Source organism: Ptychodera flava, chromosome 14 (genome assembly GCF_041260155.1).
Source record: "Ptychodera flava strain L36383 chromosome 14, AS_Pfla_20210202, whole genome shotgun sequence".
NCBI classification, from domain to species: domain Eukaryota; kingdom Metazoa; phylum Hemichordata; class Enteropneusta; family Ptychoderidae; genus Ptychodera; species Ptychodera flava.
The window spans coordinates 35053197-35069066 of NC_091941.1; the positions used below are offsets into that span (position 1 = coordinate 35053197).

Consider the following 15870-nt stretch of genomic DNA (forward strand, 5'->3'; position numbering starts at 1 on the left):
CATTGTGCGCAAACCTCTTGCGCAGTGATATCAATCTAATCAAGATGGCTGCTTCCATGCGACAGAAAAAGTCCAAGACGAAAACGAAGTCATTTGTGAAGATTTCGTATGATTCTGGCAGTGATGCAGACGTAGAAAGCGATGTTGAAGGTACCAGTTTTATTGACATATTATTTTATTTTGTCTGCACCCAATATTTCACACATTCATTCTCATCTGCAGTTCTGATGGCACAGTTCCCACGTGGGATGTACACGTACACATTCATAACAATTTGTTGGTATCACACGGGTTCGGAATCTACGGTAAACATCTTACTTATGATTTTACGAAAATGTGCCTAGGCCTTTTCCAGTTGTCGGCCCTCAATCGCAGGACTGCACCCTGTCAGAATTCACGTCTCTAAACGGGGCTTAACCCCTAAATGTAGATTCCGTAATATACCTTCACTAGCTGCAAAATTGTAGCTCTACGGTGAGGCGGTCGGTAAGTTTTGGTTTTTGCGACATCGCTCACCAGTACTGGCAGTAGAGCTACAATGCCGAAGGCCCTGTAGCATACAAAATAAGCGCGCCACACATGGCGCGGCATTTCCAATGTAAAATCCCACATATTTACTGCATTTGGTCGTACCGATTTCTCACTACTGAAGACTAAACACTGTACTACACTAACCTTGTCGTTTATGGGGTTTGATATTAGCACAGACACGTCGATCGCGTTCCATAAACATTGAGCGTGTTTCTGGGAGCCGCCATTACCGGAAGTTGGTAATGGCGGCTCCAAGAAATGTTTTTGGAACGCGATAGACGTATTTGAACAAATACCAGACCCCATACACGACAAGGTGAGTGTTAGCTGCAAATTGTAGCTCTACGGTGAGGCGGTCGGTGAGTTTTGGTTTTTGCGACATCGCTCACCAGTAGAGCTACAATGCTGAAGGCCCTGTAGCATACAAAATAAGCGCGCCACACATGGCGCGGCATTTTCATGTAAATCCCACATATTTACTGCATTTGGTCGTACCGATTTATCACTACTGAAGACTAAACACTATACTACACTAATCTTGTCGTTTATGGGGTTTGGTATTAGCACAAACACGTCGATCGCGTTCCATAAACTTGAGCGTGTTTCTGGGAGCTGCCATTGGTAATGGCGGCTCCAAGATATGTTTTTGGAACGCGATCGACATATTTGAACAAATACCAAACCCCATACACGACAAGGTTAGTGTAGTATAGTGTTTAATCTTCAGTAGTGATAAATCAGTATGACCAAATGCAGTAACTATATTGGATTTTACATCAAAATGCCATGCCATGTGCAGCGTGCTTATTTTGTATGCTTCAGGGCCTTCGGCATTGTAGCTCTACTGGTGAGCGAGGTCGCAAAAACCAAAACTCACCGACCGCCTCACCGTAGAGCTACAATTTTGCAGCTAGGTGAGTGTAGTATAGTGTTTAATCTTCAGTAGTGATCAATCAGTATGACCAAATGCAGTAAATATATGGGATTTTTACATCAAAATGCCTTGCCAATGTGCAGCGTGCTTATTTTTTATGCTTCAGGGCCTTCGGCATTGTAGCTCTTCTGCCATGCCAATGTGCAGCGTGCTTATTTTGTATGCTTCAGGGCCTTCGGCATTGTAGCTCTTCTGGTGAGCGAGGTCGCAAAACCAAAACTGAAAGATGACTAACTGTAAATAATTAGTCGAGTGAAAGGTGCATTTATAGTTTCAAAATTATTTCCCTGAGAATATTGTATAGGTAGATAAGTCCAGTTAAAGAAAATGGAAGATTGTCCTCATGTTGACCTTTTTGTTTCCAGTATCTTGGATACAAGCCATTGTGTCTGGTCAATGACACGTGTGCATGGATGAAAAAGCACGTTGTTCAGGTACGGCACTATTGCGAACGGTACTTCCTGCTTTGGGAAAACCGTGGGCGCTAATTTGTGCTGCATATCTGAACCTGTTTAGAGCAGAGAACCAGTAGAAAAATGTCTAAGGTATAACTTGCCCGCATGGCCATTCCTTCCCTGCTTGGAAAAAGATGCCAAAAGTCACAGACGTTTCAAAGTATAAATTTCGTCAGCAGTTTCTCGGAAGAAAAAAGACGTTTTGTGGACATTTTTGCACTTATCTTGACTTCCTAGTCTTCACAACATTCACTGTGAAATACAACTATTGCCATTCATGCAATCTCTCATCGCGGCCGTTCGCGTGCAAGTAGACGACTTCCAAGATGGCGTCTTCTCTGATATTTGTTGACAAAATGTGTTCGTAAACTTCAAGATTTTGACGCCATTACCTTATTCACAGACATAAATGTACACAACTGTTGCATACTTAAGGTGAATTTGTACAATTAATCACTACCTGGGTCCCCCTTTAAGCCTTCAATTTCGAGCATTCACTCTCAGAAAACTCGTGTTAGCCCCATTGTAGGGAATAGGAGAGCCTCTCGTCCGGTCACCCTACTATGGGCTATGGCTATCCAACATGTCCATCTTTGAATGTTACACACTCTTTAGCTTCTGCAACGTTGACAGTTGCTGCTGTTAGTGGCCAGTCTAATCAAAACTTTTATCATTTACCACAACTTGCCAGTGCAGATGGTACTATTGGCCAAGAAATGTAAAGTTGGTAATTACGGTAGTTCATTTGGATCAAAGTGATTAAGTGGTAGCTATCATATATGTTGAATATTTGGGCAATATGGCAAAGTCTGTATTGAAATTATGATGCAACAGAGGCAGATGAAGGAATGTGCTTATTATGTTAGACATTTGAATACTATTACTGTAAACAAATCATATTTTAAGAATAATCAATGTTGTAACTCCAGGGCACAGCCTGTCCATCAAGATGAAGGATAGCTGCAAAATTGTAGCGTTACGGTGAGGCGGTCGTTTATGAGTAATAATTTGTTCAAAAACATCACAGGGCTCGAACTTCTACTTGCCCAGCGGGCAAGTTTCCAGAAATTTTACTTGCCCAATGAACAATCTTACTTGCCCGATTTTTTGTCTGTTTACATTGTTTGGGCAGAGATCACGAAGACCAAGCAATCTCAAAATGTGGCCGACAGCATCATATCAATGCAGGTTCTGTTTCCTCTGTATTGATAATCACATTAGTGTTAGTCTTCGTGATCTCTGCCCACTCGTCCACCAATATGCTAGTGCAGGATTGGGGTCATATAGCTGAAGGGGTGGCCCATCAATCGATATTCGCATCAGCAAATCTCTTTTCCAGGAGTTTTGAAACTTCCGTTGTCGTTTCTTTTCATATTTATTGCACTTCTGCTTCTTCACTTTACTTTCCACTGAACTCGATGCTGCGATCGCGCCATTAGTTAGCGCTTTATCACAGTCGATTTCTGAGTGGCCAGCCGGTTTGAACGTGTACTGTATCCCTGCCTGTCACAGATCCTGTTCCCGAATCTATGACTTTATCAGGCTTGGATTTCAAAAATTTACATGAAAACAGGATGGTTTGCTTCACCATGACGTACAGTCTGCGTTGTCTCAGTCAGTTCTCCACGTGCAAAGTGGCTGTTGAAATTACTTACCAACACCCCTGGGAGTCACTAGCGACAAACAAGTGCAAGTTTTACATTAATGAGATTAGACTTCTAGAGGGAGGAAACACAACAGCTGGATATCACTCGCTGAATGTTGACGTCCGGCTTGTCGGTTGTGATACCTGCTTCAGTGACTTGAAACTCGATAACAGCGAACATTGTTCAACAAAATTTCTTGAGTTTTTTATTCCCAGAACATGTAAATTTGATCAAAGTTTATAACTTGCCCGACCGGGCAAGTATGGCGCGTAATCCATGCCAATATTAATACCTTACATTTTGAGCCAAACTTCATTCAACTCTCGCTCAGTGCGACCCAACTGTGGCCACCTTCATTCAACTCTCGCTCAGTGCGACCCAACTGTGGCCACCTTCATTCGGCTCTCGCTCAGTGCGATTCAACTCTCACTCAGTGCGACCCAACTGTGGCCACCTTCATTCGGCTCTCGCTCAGTGTGACCCAACTGTGGCCACCTTCATTCGGCTCTCGCTCAGTGCGATTCAACTCTGGCCGACTTCATTCGGCTCTCGCTCAGTGCGACCCAACTGTGGCCAACTTCATTTAACTATCGCCCAATTCCATCCAATATTGTCGCCAACCTATCCAACTTTCACGAAACTCAATGCGACTCGTAACTTCGGAAACAGCTTTCAAAGCAATATCTTTGGTACTATGATTCTATTATAATTAACAGACAATATTCATATCATTAAAAAAATGGGTCATCTAATATTATGAAGTTTAAGGACATTTTGAATGAGAAGACTTACACAGTAGGCCTACAGTTGGTTAGGGAAATAGTACATTGAGAATAAAATTACTGTAAAGGGGAGAAAAATCAAAAAAATCAAAACAGAATTAGAAACTCTGTTAAATACAACGGGTATGGGAAGAATGACATCATTTTATTCTTAGACTAATAATCGGTATTAAATATTTAAGCAATAAAGCACACCCAGCAAATCGAGATTTTGACCAATTCACGACATATGCACGAGTGATAGCGAGAGCATAAAATAATAATAATAATAATAATAATAATAATAATAATAATAATAATTTTTTTTTGCTTGTAAATGGAGAATTTACATCACATTTGTGGTAATAAAAATGTAATACAAAAATAAGTTAAATTTTTTCTAAAAGGGATCTAGTCGAAATTGAGCGGTATACCGTCGCTTGGTTTAATGTATTGCTATTGGAAACAATATTTGCGCGAACGAACTCCTAATCCATTGAAGACAACAGAATTATTTATATAGCTAGACGACGTGATAACAAGAACTTTGTTGGAACTGTAAATCTGGACTTCCGCAACAGACTTTTGGGTTGAATATTTGGATCCCCCAGGACAATGACAGAAAACATATGAATATATTAATGACGTCATGTGACGTCGCTATGACGCGCTGTGACGTCTCGTGTTGTATGGCAAAGTTGGTCACTTTAATGATGGGTTGGCTACCATGAACCACATTCTGGCACGGTCAATTTGAAGTAAAATCAGAGTCGATAACATAACATAGAATCACCTTCACATAAGTAAAGTAAATGCAATGGACTCTAAATCACGTGTGGTTTGTTTCAACTCAAAAGTGTCTTCATTTGAATCGCATGCTGTGGCGCCCATTTCAAAAATGGTTCGCCCCAACCAAGCCCCCCCAAACACGGAATATCCCCCGACACGAATGCGTTCAGCTCAAAAAGCAAGACGAATGCAGAGTCATCAAATGAGTTGAGCTTCAAAGGTAATCTAGGGAGCATGATTCAAACGAGTCGCGGCGGAAAGCGAATGCATTACACGAGTCGCATTGAGTTTCGTGAAAGTTGGATAGGTTGGCGACAATATTGGATGGAATTGGGCGATAGTTAAATGAAGTTGGCCACAGTTGGGTCGCACTGAGCGAGAGCCGAATGAAGTCGGCCACAGTTGGGTCACACTGAGCGAGAGCCGAATGAAGGTGGCCACAGTTGGGTCGCACTGAGCGAGAGCCGAATGAAGGTGGCCACAGTTGGGTCGCACTGAGCGAGAGTTGAATCGCACTGAGCGAGAGCCGAATGAAGGTGGCCACAGTTGGGTCGCACTGAGCGAGAGCCGAATGAAGGTGGCCACAGTTGGGTCGCACTGAGCGAGAGCCGAATGAAGGTGGCACAGTTGGGTCGCGCTGAGTGAGAGCCGAATGAAGGTGGCCACAGTTGGGTCGCACTGAGCGAGAGTTGAATCGCATTGAGCGAGAGCCGAATGAAGGTGGCCACAGTTGGGTCGCACTGAGCGAGAGTTGAATCGCATTGAGCGAGAGCCGAATGAAGGTGGCCACAGTTGGGTTGCACTGAGCGAGAGTTGAATGAAGTTTGGCTCAAATGTAAGGTATTAATTTTGGCATGGATTACGCGCCATAGGGCAAGTGTAATTTATTTTTACCAGCCCGATGACAGGTTTTACCTGCCCCGGGCAAGCGGGCAACCGTTAAGTTCGAGCCCTGCATCAATTGCATTCCGAAAACATTTCTGGGAGTCGCATTACCATCTTCTGGTAATGGCGGCTCCCAGAAACATGGCTGCCCCACGCTCAATGTTTATGGAACGCCATCGACGTGTTTGAACAAATTCCAAACCCCATAAAGGACAAGGTTAGTGTAGTATAGTGTTTAGTCTTCAGGAGTGGTAATCGGTACAACCAAATGCAGTAAATATGTAGCATTTCAAATCAACATTGTAGCGCTACTGGTGAGCGAGGTCGCAAAAACCAAAACTCACCGACCGCCCCACCGTAGCGCTACAATTTTGCAGCTAGATGAAGGAGAGACTTTGCTAAGGCCTATTCAAAACCGACAGGGTTTTAGCTTTACATTTAGCCCTTTATGTTACTCTTTCCAACTGTTTGCAAATCAGCTAGCTGCTCAGACTTTGGAGCTCGGAAGGTTTATGTTTATCATTCTTGCCTTTGATTATAAATAGTGGAGTGGAAGACTGATTTCCTTAATGTTTCAAAGTGTTATTTCTTAAAACTACAATTTCTTGATACAAAGGCTCAGCAATTTGAGAGAATGATATTGCTTATATGTTTGTTCAATAGTTAGAGAATACATTTTCCAACGAAAAAGACAATTGTTTTGAAGTAGTTTGCAGTCCTCATTCATCCTGACAAAACTCCCTGAATAATCTTACCAGCATTGGTTCTGGCAGTTGGTCCTTTTCCATTCCATTTTTCTGACAGCAAAGCAACTATTTTATTAACAAGGTCCAATGGAATTGCTCTTCAGTCTTATTGGATATGCCCAAGTACTGCTTGCACGTCACATTTCTCAACAACATTATTGTGTTATGCTGCATTTTGAATGTACTGATAGCAACCTTAACCTACGGCAGGTCATCGGTTATTTTATATGCAAATTATTATGCTAATTAGCCACCACTCTGGCAAAACTTTCTCGGGAGAATGCAGTTAAAATAGGAATTTTTTGGGGGTTTTTTTTGTACTTGAATGGCTAACAGGCAATAGCCTAGTGAGATAAGATTTGCCCTGTAACAAAGAGGTAGTGTTCACTCTTTCCTGTCTCCTGTTACTGTGTGAGTTATCAGACACAGCGAAAATTGATGAAATGTGTTTCTGCCAAAGCAGAAACAAGGAAAACTTGGACATCTCTTTTGATCACAGTACGGTCATCTGGTATACACCAGTAGCTGACTTGAAACAATAGGTTGTCTCTATGATATGTATGCAGTTTATATAGCAAACTTGAGTAGGTCACAGAGAGGACAAAACTGGCTGTATTCAACAAACCTTGTACCGGTATATCCCCTATACTTAATGTTTTCCCAGTGAACCATAGACTAGCCATTGGAACAACCTGTCTAAATAGATCATATGTGGCCTAGAGTAGTAGTTTGAAGCCAGTATTTTTTTGTTATCAGTCCTGTGGGTCTCATTCACTTATTTTCCAGGGAAAAGTCACAGAAAAGACCATTCCAAAAGGGTCAAATTACATGTAACACATTTTGAGCCAGTAGTTTGTAGTTTGTGAAAAATTTTACATGAAAATTATTTCTCATGTCATGGTTTCAGGCAGGTGGATTCATATCAATAAACATTTTCCATGAAAGCTAAACCTTGAATGGTTTATAGATTTTAAACACTGTTATTTTGATGGTTGCAAAATTGTTACTTTTTAGAATGCATCCCGTTAGTGGCTGTACACCGTTGAGGCATTCACTATGTCTTGGGCCTTTTGCAGATTGATTCGAAATTTCTCCTGTGTCTGAACTTCTGAACTAAAAGTGTCATAAGCAGGGGATTCCATTTATCATTATGAAGACAAGTGTTTGTTCTTCTCTATGCATAACATGACATGTAAGTAACATACCTCTAGGGTATCAAAATTGAAATTGTCCGAATCTGTCAATTACACCATGAAGTTATTTTTCACACCTGAGCTTTAGATGTCAACCTTGCCTGTTGGGGGCGCTATACAACATTCAATTGCCCACCATTTATACTGTGTCGGTCTTAGCAATCTCCAGTTCCCTTGAGGTCAATGCCTTGCACGGCAAATCTGGAATCATGCCATAAGACCACTTTCCCCATGTGTGCATTTCGCGTTGAAAGCTCTTGCTTCCATATCAATGTGAAGATTAAGCATGACTCAAGCACACTTCTGCTCACTTGAGTATAAAATTTCTGTCAACACATACTGTACATCATAAGTGTATGTTTGATACTGTATTTAACTTTGTGCTTGAATGGTTTACACATATGAAATCAGATAGCAATGTATATCATCCTAAGAACATGAACCATCATTGTTAGACAAGGCATCAGTAAAAAGGTTTTGAAATAAAGCATGCAAATCTGCAATTCTGTTCTGTAGGTTCTTTTGTACTTAATTTTCTGTCCAATTCCTTACAGCTACAGATGCCAAAGAGACCACAGATTCACCCACTCACAAAATAGATCAGGAGTCTTCTGTGAATAAGTCGGAAGACAGACTCAGTTCAGATGAAGAAACTCCAATGGAGGAAAATGAAGAAGCAGAAGGGGAGGGTGGCAAATCTGGATGGGCAGATGCCATGTCAAAAATCCTGGGGAAACCTAATGGAACAAAAATTCTTTCAAAAGCCAGGGAATTAAAGAAAGTTAAAGTTATAGAAGATGAAGAAAAGATGGAAGAAGTGAAAAGGGTAAGTTTAATCACGGTATCTCCACTTTTGTGGTCTGACTGTGGTTACCGCTTAGTTCATGGCTTACAACTGTAGAAGCGCTTTACATGTAGTCAAGTAGTTGTAAAACATATATCTTGAGATGAGAGTTTTATTTAGTGGTGAAAGTATTTGAAAACAAAAACACATAGCGTACTCATCCGAGTATAAGCCCCCGGTTCGGCAACACTAAACAGCTGTAAAACTAGGGGAGGGGCTTATACTCGAGCAACCCCATGTTATCTGGCATGGGCGCTTAATTTATGCTAATTTTATGCACGATTTTTTTCAACACCACTCGATCTTTCTATCGCTTTCAAAATCGACTTACACATCCAAAGAAATTGATTGTACAATCTCTGAATAAAGAAGTGACATTTTGGTGAAATTTCAGCGTCGAAAAAAAACCCAAACTTGAAACAAAGACGTCATGTATGCTGCTGATCAACAGTAATGTGAACAGGCATGCATTGTCCACAACGGAAAGGCAACTCAATATTCCAATATCAAACTGTCTACATCTTGTGAAAACAACAACATAGCAGTGAAAATTGTAATAGTCACCGGGAAAAGTCTTCACAAATGAAAGGATAATTGCTTCAAACAAAAGAAACTGCATGTTTCAAGCATGAAAACATCGTGGCCGTGAATGAAAATAAACAATGGCGGACGTGAGTGAGACTATTCTATTTAGGTGACAGGGGTGAGTAGGGTCAAAGAATCAAGATAGTACTGGAAAAACGTGTCATTTTCCTTACGATATTGTCAAGGAACTCCAGTTTCCCATTGTTTTAACATCTTTTAATGGTTTCTTTATTATCTAAAATTAATTTTACCAAGTTAAATGACCAAAGTTTTTGTATACTCTCCTAACCTTTCTGTATTTGAGTTACACTAGGGTAGGGGCTTATACACGGATGTAATGCATTTTCTAAAATCCTCTAAAATCAGTAGGGGGGCTTATACACGAGCAGGGGCTTATACTCGGACGAGTACGGTAGATAAAATATCCACTTCATGGGCAGGGTTTAGAGGTTAAATTTCACTGCAAAAAAAACAATGAATTATTAATTGTAAAACGATCACAGTCCAGAGTGCCACATTGTCAATACGAAATGAACATGTACATGTGTTGCTGTGTTTAGGATTCTGTCCAGATCAGTATGACTAATGCTCTATTCCTAATGGGTCAAAATACTTCAATACAGGAAATGGTCTGATAGATTTTGCGAGGCAGAACATAAAAGTTTACGCAATAAGACAATAAATATCACAGAAGAATAAATTGTGAAACGCTTCAGATGAAAGAAGTAGAAATCTGTGTGAGAGATCAGAATGCTCATCTATAAAGTATCACTGTCTGGTTTCGTATTACCCATCATGCACCGAAGGAATGGGGTCAGAATATCAATGTAATAATGAGTCATATTAGTAATATTTCCAAAACAATGCCAATATTGCATGGTATTTTGTATTTTACATGTCACTGACTCCATCTAAAGCATGTATATTCTGATTTGCGAGTAAAAAGTTGTTTGTATTTATTATTATTATTGTCATATTTATTTATGTGTTTAATATTATTATTGATATAAAAAAAAATTGTATTTTAAGAATTGTTTTTCTAAATTTGACATGAGGCTTCAGTCATAATGAATAAGTTGTGTCATCTGTAGTGAATTAATAGTGTACCTGACAGTTAGTGAACCCACATACATTGAATTATTTATATTCGTTTTGAGGCTGCATCAGATTAAGTGATGAGATAACACTCAGATTTTTGAGTAAAGTAATGCATAAAGTGCTGCTTCAAACTTCAGTGTGTGATCTTGGGAGCATTTATTCAAAAGTACATTTATGTATACCTGTGAAATGCATTTCTCAATGGGTGATAGCAGATTTTCTGAATGTAACCTACAGTGAAACCTTAGTTACCAGATGCAAAGTGTTGTAGATAATGTGTCTACACCGTAAAAGTGGACAAGATGATATCTTGGTAATTAATGTTAATACTAAATGTGACATTGGCCTTCATTTTCCTCCACTGGAGTATAGCGGAAGCAGAAAAGAGATTGGCGTGAAATGAGTCGGGCGAAACCACAGGTAACAGAAAGAGAGTATGAGAAAGCACTGCAAAGAACAGCAACAAGGTAAGTGACATAGATCCTGCTGGTGCTACAGTCAAAAGATGGAGGTGAAAATTCATCCTTGAATGTATGTGAGACTAGGCATTGAGTGACAGTGCTGCCAGTTTGCATTGGAAATAGATTTGGAACAATAAACCTTAGCTCCCTAATTAAGCTTTCAAAGATTCATCCAACATAGAAACATCATTAGATGTGCAGTTATGCAGATACTTCATAAGTATGAAGTGGTAAAGCACTATACATGTTCACACATATTATGATGCAAATAAGAAAATGCAAGAGAAAAATGTTTTGTCATAATTTTATTGTATCTGTAATTGTATCTGAAATAGGAAATACAGCCAATCTTAAAGATCCATGAGCTGTAACTTTGGTCATTTTTAAAATTTTGTTTGTTCTGTGTATCATCTGCAGTTTCTGGTTTGAATCCCTGAACCATTGAGAAATTCCTAATATTTAGCTCATAAATATACCCTATATGAGTATAATCTGCATTGTTATTGTTTAAATTTTGTATTCTGGTCCGGACTAGAATACATTTATCAGCAATAACAATGGTCATTTCACATATACAGTCTGTGTTGGCAAGCAAGACACCAGGCATTGGTCATGATGATCAGATTATAGTAAAATTCTGTAGTTGATACATTGAAACAGAGTAGTGAAAAATTAGTCAAAAGTTACAGCTAATGTCCCTTTAAGAACAATTGTCATAAACTCAAAGGGTTTAAAATATGCTGATACAACTCACTTGATTAATTTTGTTCCCCTCTTGTTTTTCTTATCATCCAAGTTTCCCAAACATAATTTTTAAAGGGACACTAGCTGCAAATTTCATTTGTCATTATTTTGATTTGTATATCAACTGCAAGATCTTGCTCTACTCCCCAAAGAATGTTGAAAAGCACTCTTGTCAACTTGTCCACACCATGTATATGCCTGTAAAGTGCACTGTCATTGTTTGACTTTGAATTTCAGTCTGTACTGAAATTTATTTATCAACATTAACTATGCAGTGTATACATGTATTTATGTACAAGCCAAATACTGCGTATCCTCAACATGCTTTGGGATGAGAACAAGACAGCGTTGTGACATCATATACAAAATAGTGAAAAAGATTGTGAAAAGTTACAGCTACGGGCTCTTTACATTTCATACTACCTCTTATGGTTTACATTAAAAATGTGTGTATGCCTGTCATGGTACTGATACTGATTCTGATACTGCCAAACTTTAAGCAAGTTCAAAAGAATGAAATCTGCACAAATGATGCCACCCAGCTCTGCTCTGCAAAGAAGACATTTTCATTTCATGGAATTTTTTCCCCTCAACAGAGGAGTGGTGCAGCTGTTCAATGCTGTCAAGAAACAACAGAAGACTCTGGACAGCAAACTGAAAGAAGTTGGACCATCGGAGAGAAAACAAGCCAAAGTAATGCAAACCATGACAAAGGGAGACTTTGTTGACCTACTGAAAGGAACCAAAGCTAATGTTCTTAACAAACCAAGGACAGATGTTATGAAGAAGAGGAAAGGGTCAGTTGGAGAGGTATGCATTCTGGGGTGGTTTATTTACAATTTTTGATTTCATGTTTGTTTTCTCACATCAGTGACAGTGTAGTCATTCATGTCTGTGTATCTGACTGCATCTCATGTCCTTACTACATCCAGTAAAGATACAACAGGAGCAAAGTCTTCTCCTGGGACATATTCCAGTAATTTTATTGGTGTCTCCCTCTCTCTTTCCACAGACAACCTTGTAACGTTGACATATGATACTAACATCTAATGGACTATAAACCTTGCCTATTCATTTACTGTCTACTCAATGAAAATATTCTGATAGTGATTTCATACACAACCATCAATTTTTAGAATTGTGTTATTTATTATAGTTAAATGGGACACTGGCCATCCTCAACATAAATACAACACAATAGCTCCTCTGAGGTCAAAAGTTACAGCTGGAGTTAGGGAAGTCATATGTAAAAACAGACTGCAAACATCAGTGGTTCATGTTAATTTCCATCTGTCATGTCAGTCATCTATCTCAAAGCCATCACCCGTTTTTCCTAATTTTTTATCAATTGGATAAACCTAAAAAACAAAATATTTCACTGTAATGTATTAGACAGTAGTTGTAAATTAATTTTATTAATTTTTCAAAGTCATCTGGTAATAAAGAAGAAGCAGAACTCACCAAAATGGAAGGGTAGATTAATATTTACTATAAGAGTAACTTTATCCCAAATTTCAAAGAGAAAAGTTTTTGAATTTGAAGCAACATGCCTTTAATGTGCAACTAAAATTCATTGTTTGATAGTGAGTGAGTAAGAATTTGTATCAATGCTTGAAAAATTACTGCGTCTGTTCTCTGAAAAGATGTCAACCAAACCAAAATCCAGGAGCAGATATGGTTATCATCATTCAGCTTTTGGTACTCAGATTAATTCTAACTGCAGCAAATCATTTACCATCACTGCAAGTTATCCAGCAAAGGGAGAGTATTTGCTTTCCCATGTACCGTCACATCACAATGTACTGCCATCATCATGTACTGACATCACAGTGTACTAACAGTGATGTCATGTGCTCTCTTGATAAGTGTATGGCTACCAGCCATGTGTCAAGGAAATCAAACAAACTGAGCCATTAATTTGGTTTACTTTGTAAATATGTTTTTGACAAGATTTTACAGCGAAAGCTTCTCACGTTACTAAATTGCTTTCAAAACCAACATGGTAACAGGATCTCCTCGTAGAATTACAAACAAAAGTCAAGTGTGGTTGACCTCTGGTTCAGTTTATCAGGTCATTCTGTTTGCACCATGAAGGAAATTTAATTATTCTAATTGGCATGCTGGCATGCTCTTAGAATTCATAATTTACGCCAGGTTTCTCAGATTCTGTGAATTTCTATGTGCATGCTGTCAGAGTGACAAACATTCAAGATACTGTTCCTACTGGCCACTGTATTCCAGTTTTGCTTTGAAGTGAGACAGACCAGCTTTCTTTAGCCTTTTCACCAGCATGGTTTGTCCCAAATCCATTGTTTTCTATGGTAAAGTTGGACCTGTATACAGGGAACTGGGGGTGAAAGGGTTAAACTGTACATGATAATCACAGAATGAATAAAAGTCAGTTACATTAGCCTTACATCAGTAGGTCTTGCCATGTGATGGTCATTGCTGCATGTAGACTTATCCAACAGAATTCACCAGGAATAGCAATCAAACTCTACTTGTGTAAGGGGTCATGATCCCATGTCACCTCTCCTCATGTTGCCTTGCAGGGTGATAAATCAGCGGAGGACAGGGAGCATGGTGCATCTTGGAACATACTGCGAGAAGACTTTATGATGGGTGCCAAAATGAAAGACTGGGATCAGGGTAGTGAGAGTGACGAGGACCGGAAGGGCGACCACGATGATGATGACAGTGACACGTAATGTGCAGCTAGTCAGATATGATTCAATTAGCAGTTTATCAGAAATAAAATATTTTTTATGAACGGAAACTGTGACCATAGTGTGCTGTCATTTGCTTTAAAACATCAAAGGTCAGACTCTGTTTATTGATTGTAATAGGTATAGGCATACCAGGGTTCTGTGTCACTCTCAATGACGTCCATTTCAATCAATGCCCATAACATTTTAGAGTGTGATTCCAAGAAATGCAAGGTTGATGAAACTTTGGCCAGTTCGGTTTTCTTGATGTAATACCTCTATCCATATATGAATTGAAAAGTTTACCTTCCAGATGAATGTGAGAAGTTGTCTGTTCATGCAGTGCTACATTGAAAGAGACATTCAAGTGTTACTTTATCTCTGGTAAAGTATCGGGTTTCCTGAAGGAACAACATCCTTCGGCTGTCCTTTGAGTATCTGGAAAGCGGACACACTTCCGCCACACTTCCGTAGAGCAGTGAATGAAAGAGATAACCAAATTGTTACTCTGTTGCATTTTATGAGTCATTATCAAGTTTGTGCGTATCATGATTCTCTTACAACTTGGTGCTAATTTTCCAAATGCCAATGTAACTGCATTTGTTCCATTATTGGTATCAAGCATCCAACTTAGGGCTTTTCCTCAGTTTGATAGGACATCTGTGACAATAGAGTCAGCTTCAAAATATCAATCACTTGGACACCATCACAGAGGCAATGTGCTCAGTGCGTACTGATAATCATCTCAGAGGCAAGCAGTGGCAGTATTCAGAGAGCATGGTTCCCGGAAATGTGTGACTGTGCTCCCGGAAGAAAACTACTTTAGAAAAGAATTATTCTATGACAGCCCATTGTTTTCATGAAATGTCTAGTCTCATAAAATCCCTCGTTTTGAAGATTTGGTAATGTATGACTGCACAGAGTGTAACACTTGTGCTTGGTTGGACACAGTGCTTGGCTTCTTTATAGCAATACAAAGAGCTGTATGACGCAGAGTGCTTGGATTTGTGTGAAGTGACTTCTGTCACCACGAGTCTTGATCTTAAAAAAGATGCACTCAGAAGCCATCAAGATACAAATGAGTCTTGCATCAAGTATACAAAAAACAGTTTCCAGATTATCTTGGACAATTTCCAATGTCTCCCATTTCACACAGTCTGTCAGACAGCACACTGATATGAGTGATCAATCAAGCTTGAGGAGGAAAGGTCACACTGGACAGTGTTGCCATAGCAACAAGAGCTGTTGGGTGCGGTTGTTCGTCAACATGCCTGCAGCCATTGGTGACAATGACCATGTCCGTGGAAGTAGCAGGAAGGAATGATTGGTTAATAGGGGAAGTGAGACTGCACACGGTGAAGGCTTTGAAATTTTGTGGTTATGTGAACTTAATGTATCAATGTCACAAGATCACGTTTGGACTAAAATTAGTGTGGTCTGGTAAGGAAAGCCACAATCCAAGGATCCCCTGTATGTGTGGAGCTGGAGTCTGA

At 39.6% G+C, this 15870-nt stretch overlaps 1 protein-coding gene across 2 annotated transcripts; it reads left to right on the forward strand.

The window, feature by feature from the left end:
• Nucleotides 1–4: 4 nt before the first annotated feature.
• On the forward strand, nt 5–14448 carry LOC139150281 (RRP15-like protein). Of its 2 annotated transcripts, none has more exons than XM_070722539.1 (5): nt 5–150; nt 8495–8766; nt 10840–10934; nt 12269–12482; nt 14225–14448. In XM_070722539.1, the coding sequence occupies exons 1-5, from the start codon at nt 45–47 to the stop codon at nt 14378–14380; spliced, it is 843 nt and encodes a 280-aa protein (XP_070578640.1). In that variant the 5' UTR covers nt 5–44; the 3' UTR covers nt 14381–14448. The 2 variants fall into 2 exon arrangements, with proteins under 2 accessions (XP_070578640.1, XP_070578641.1); XM_070722540.1 differs by lacking the exon at nt 5–150 and adding an exon at nt 7825–7939.
• The last annotated feature ends 1422 nt before the right edge of the window (nt 14449–15870 follow it).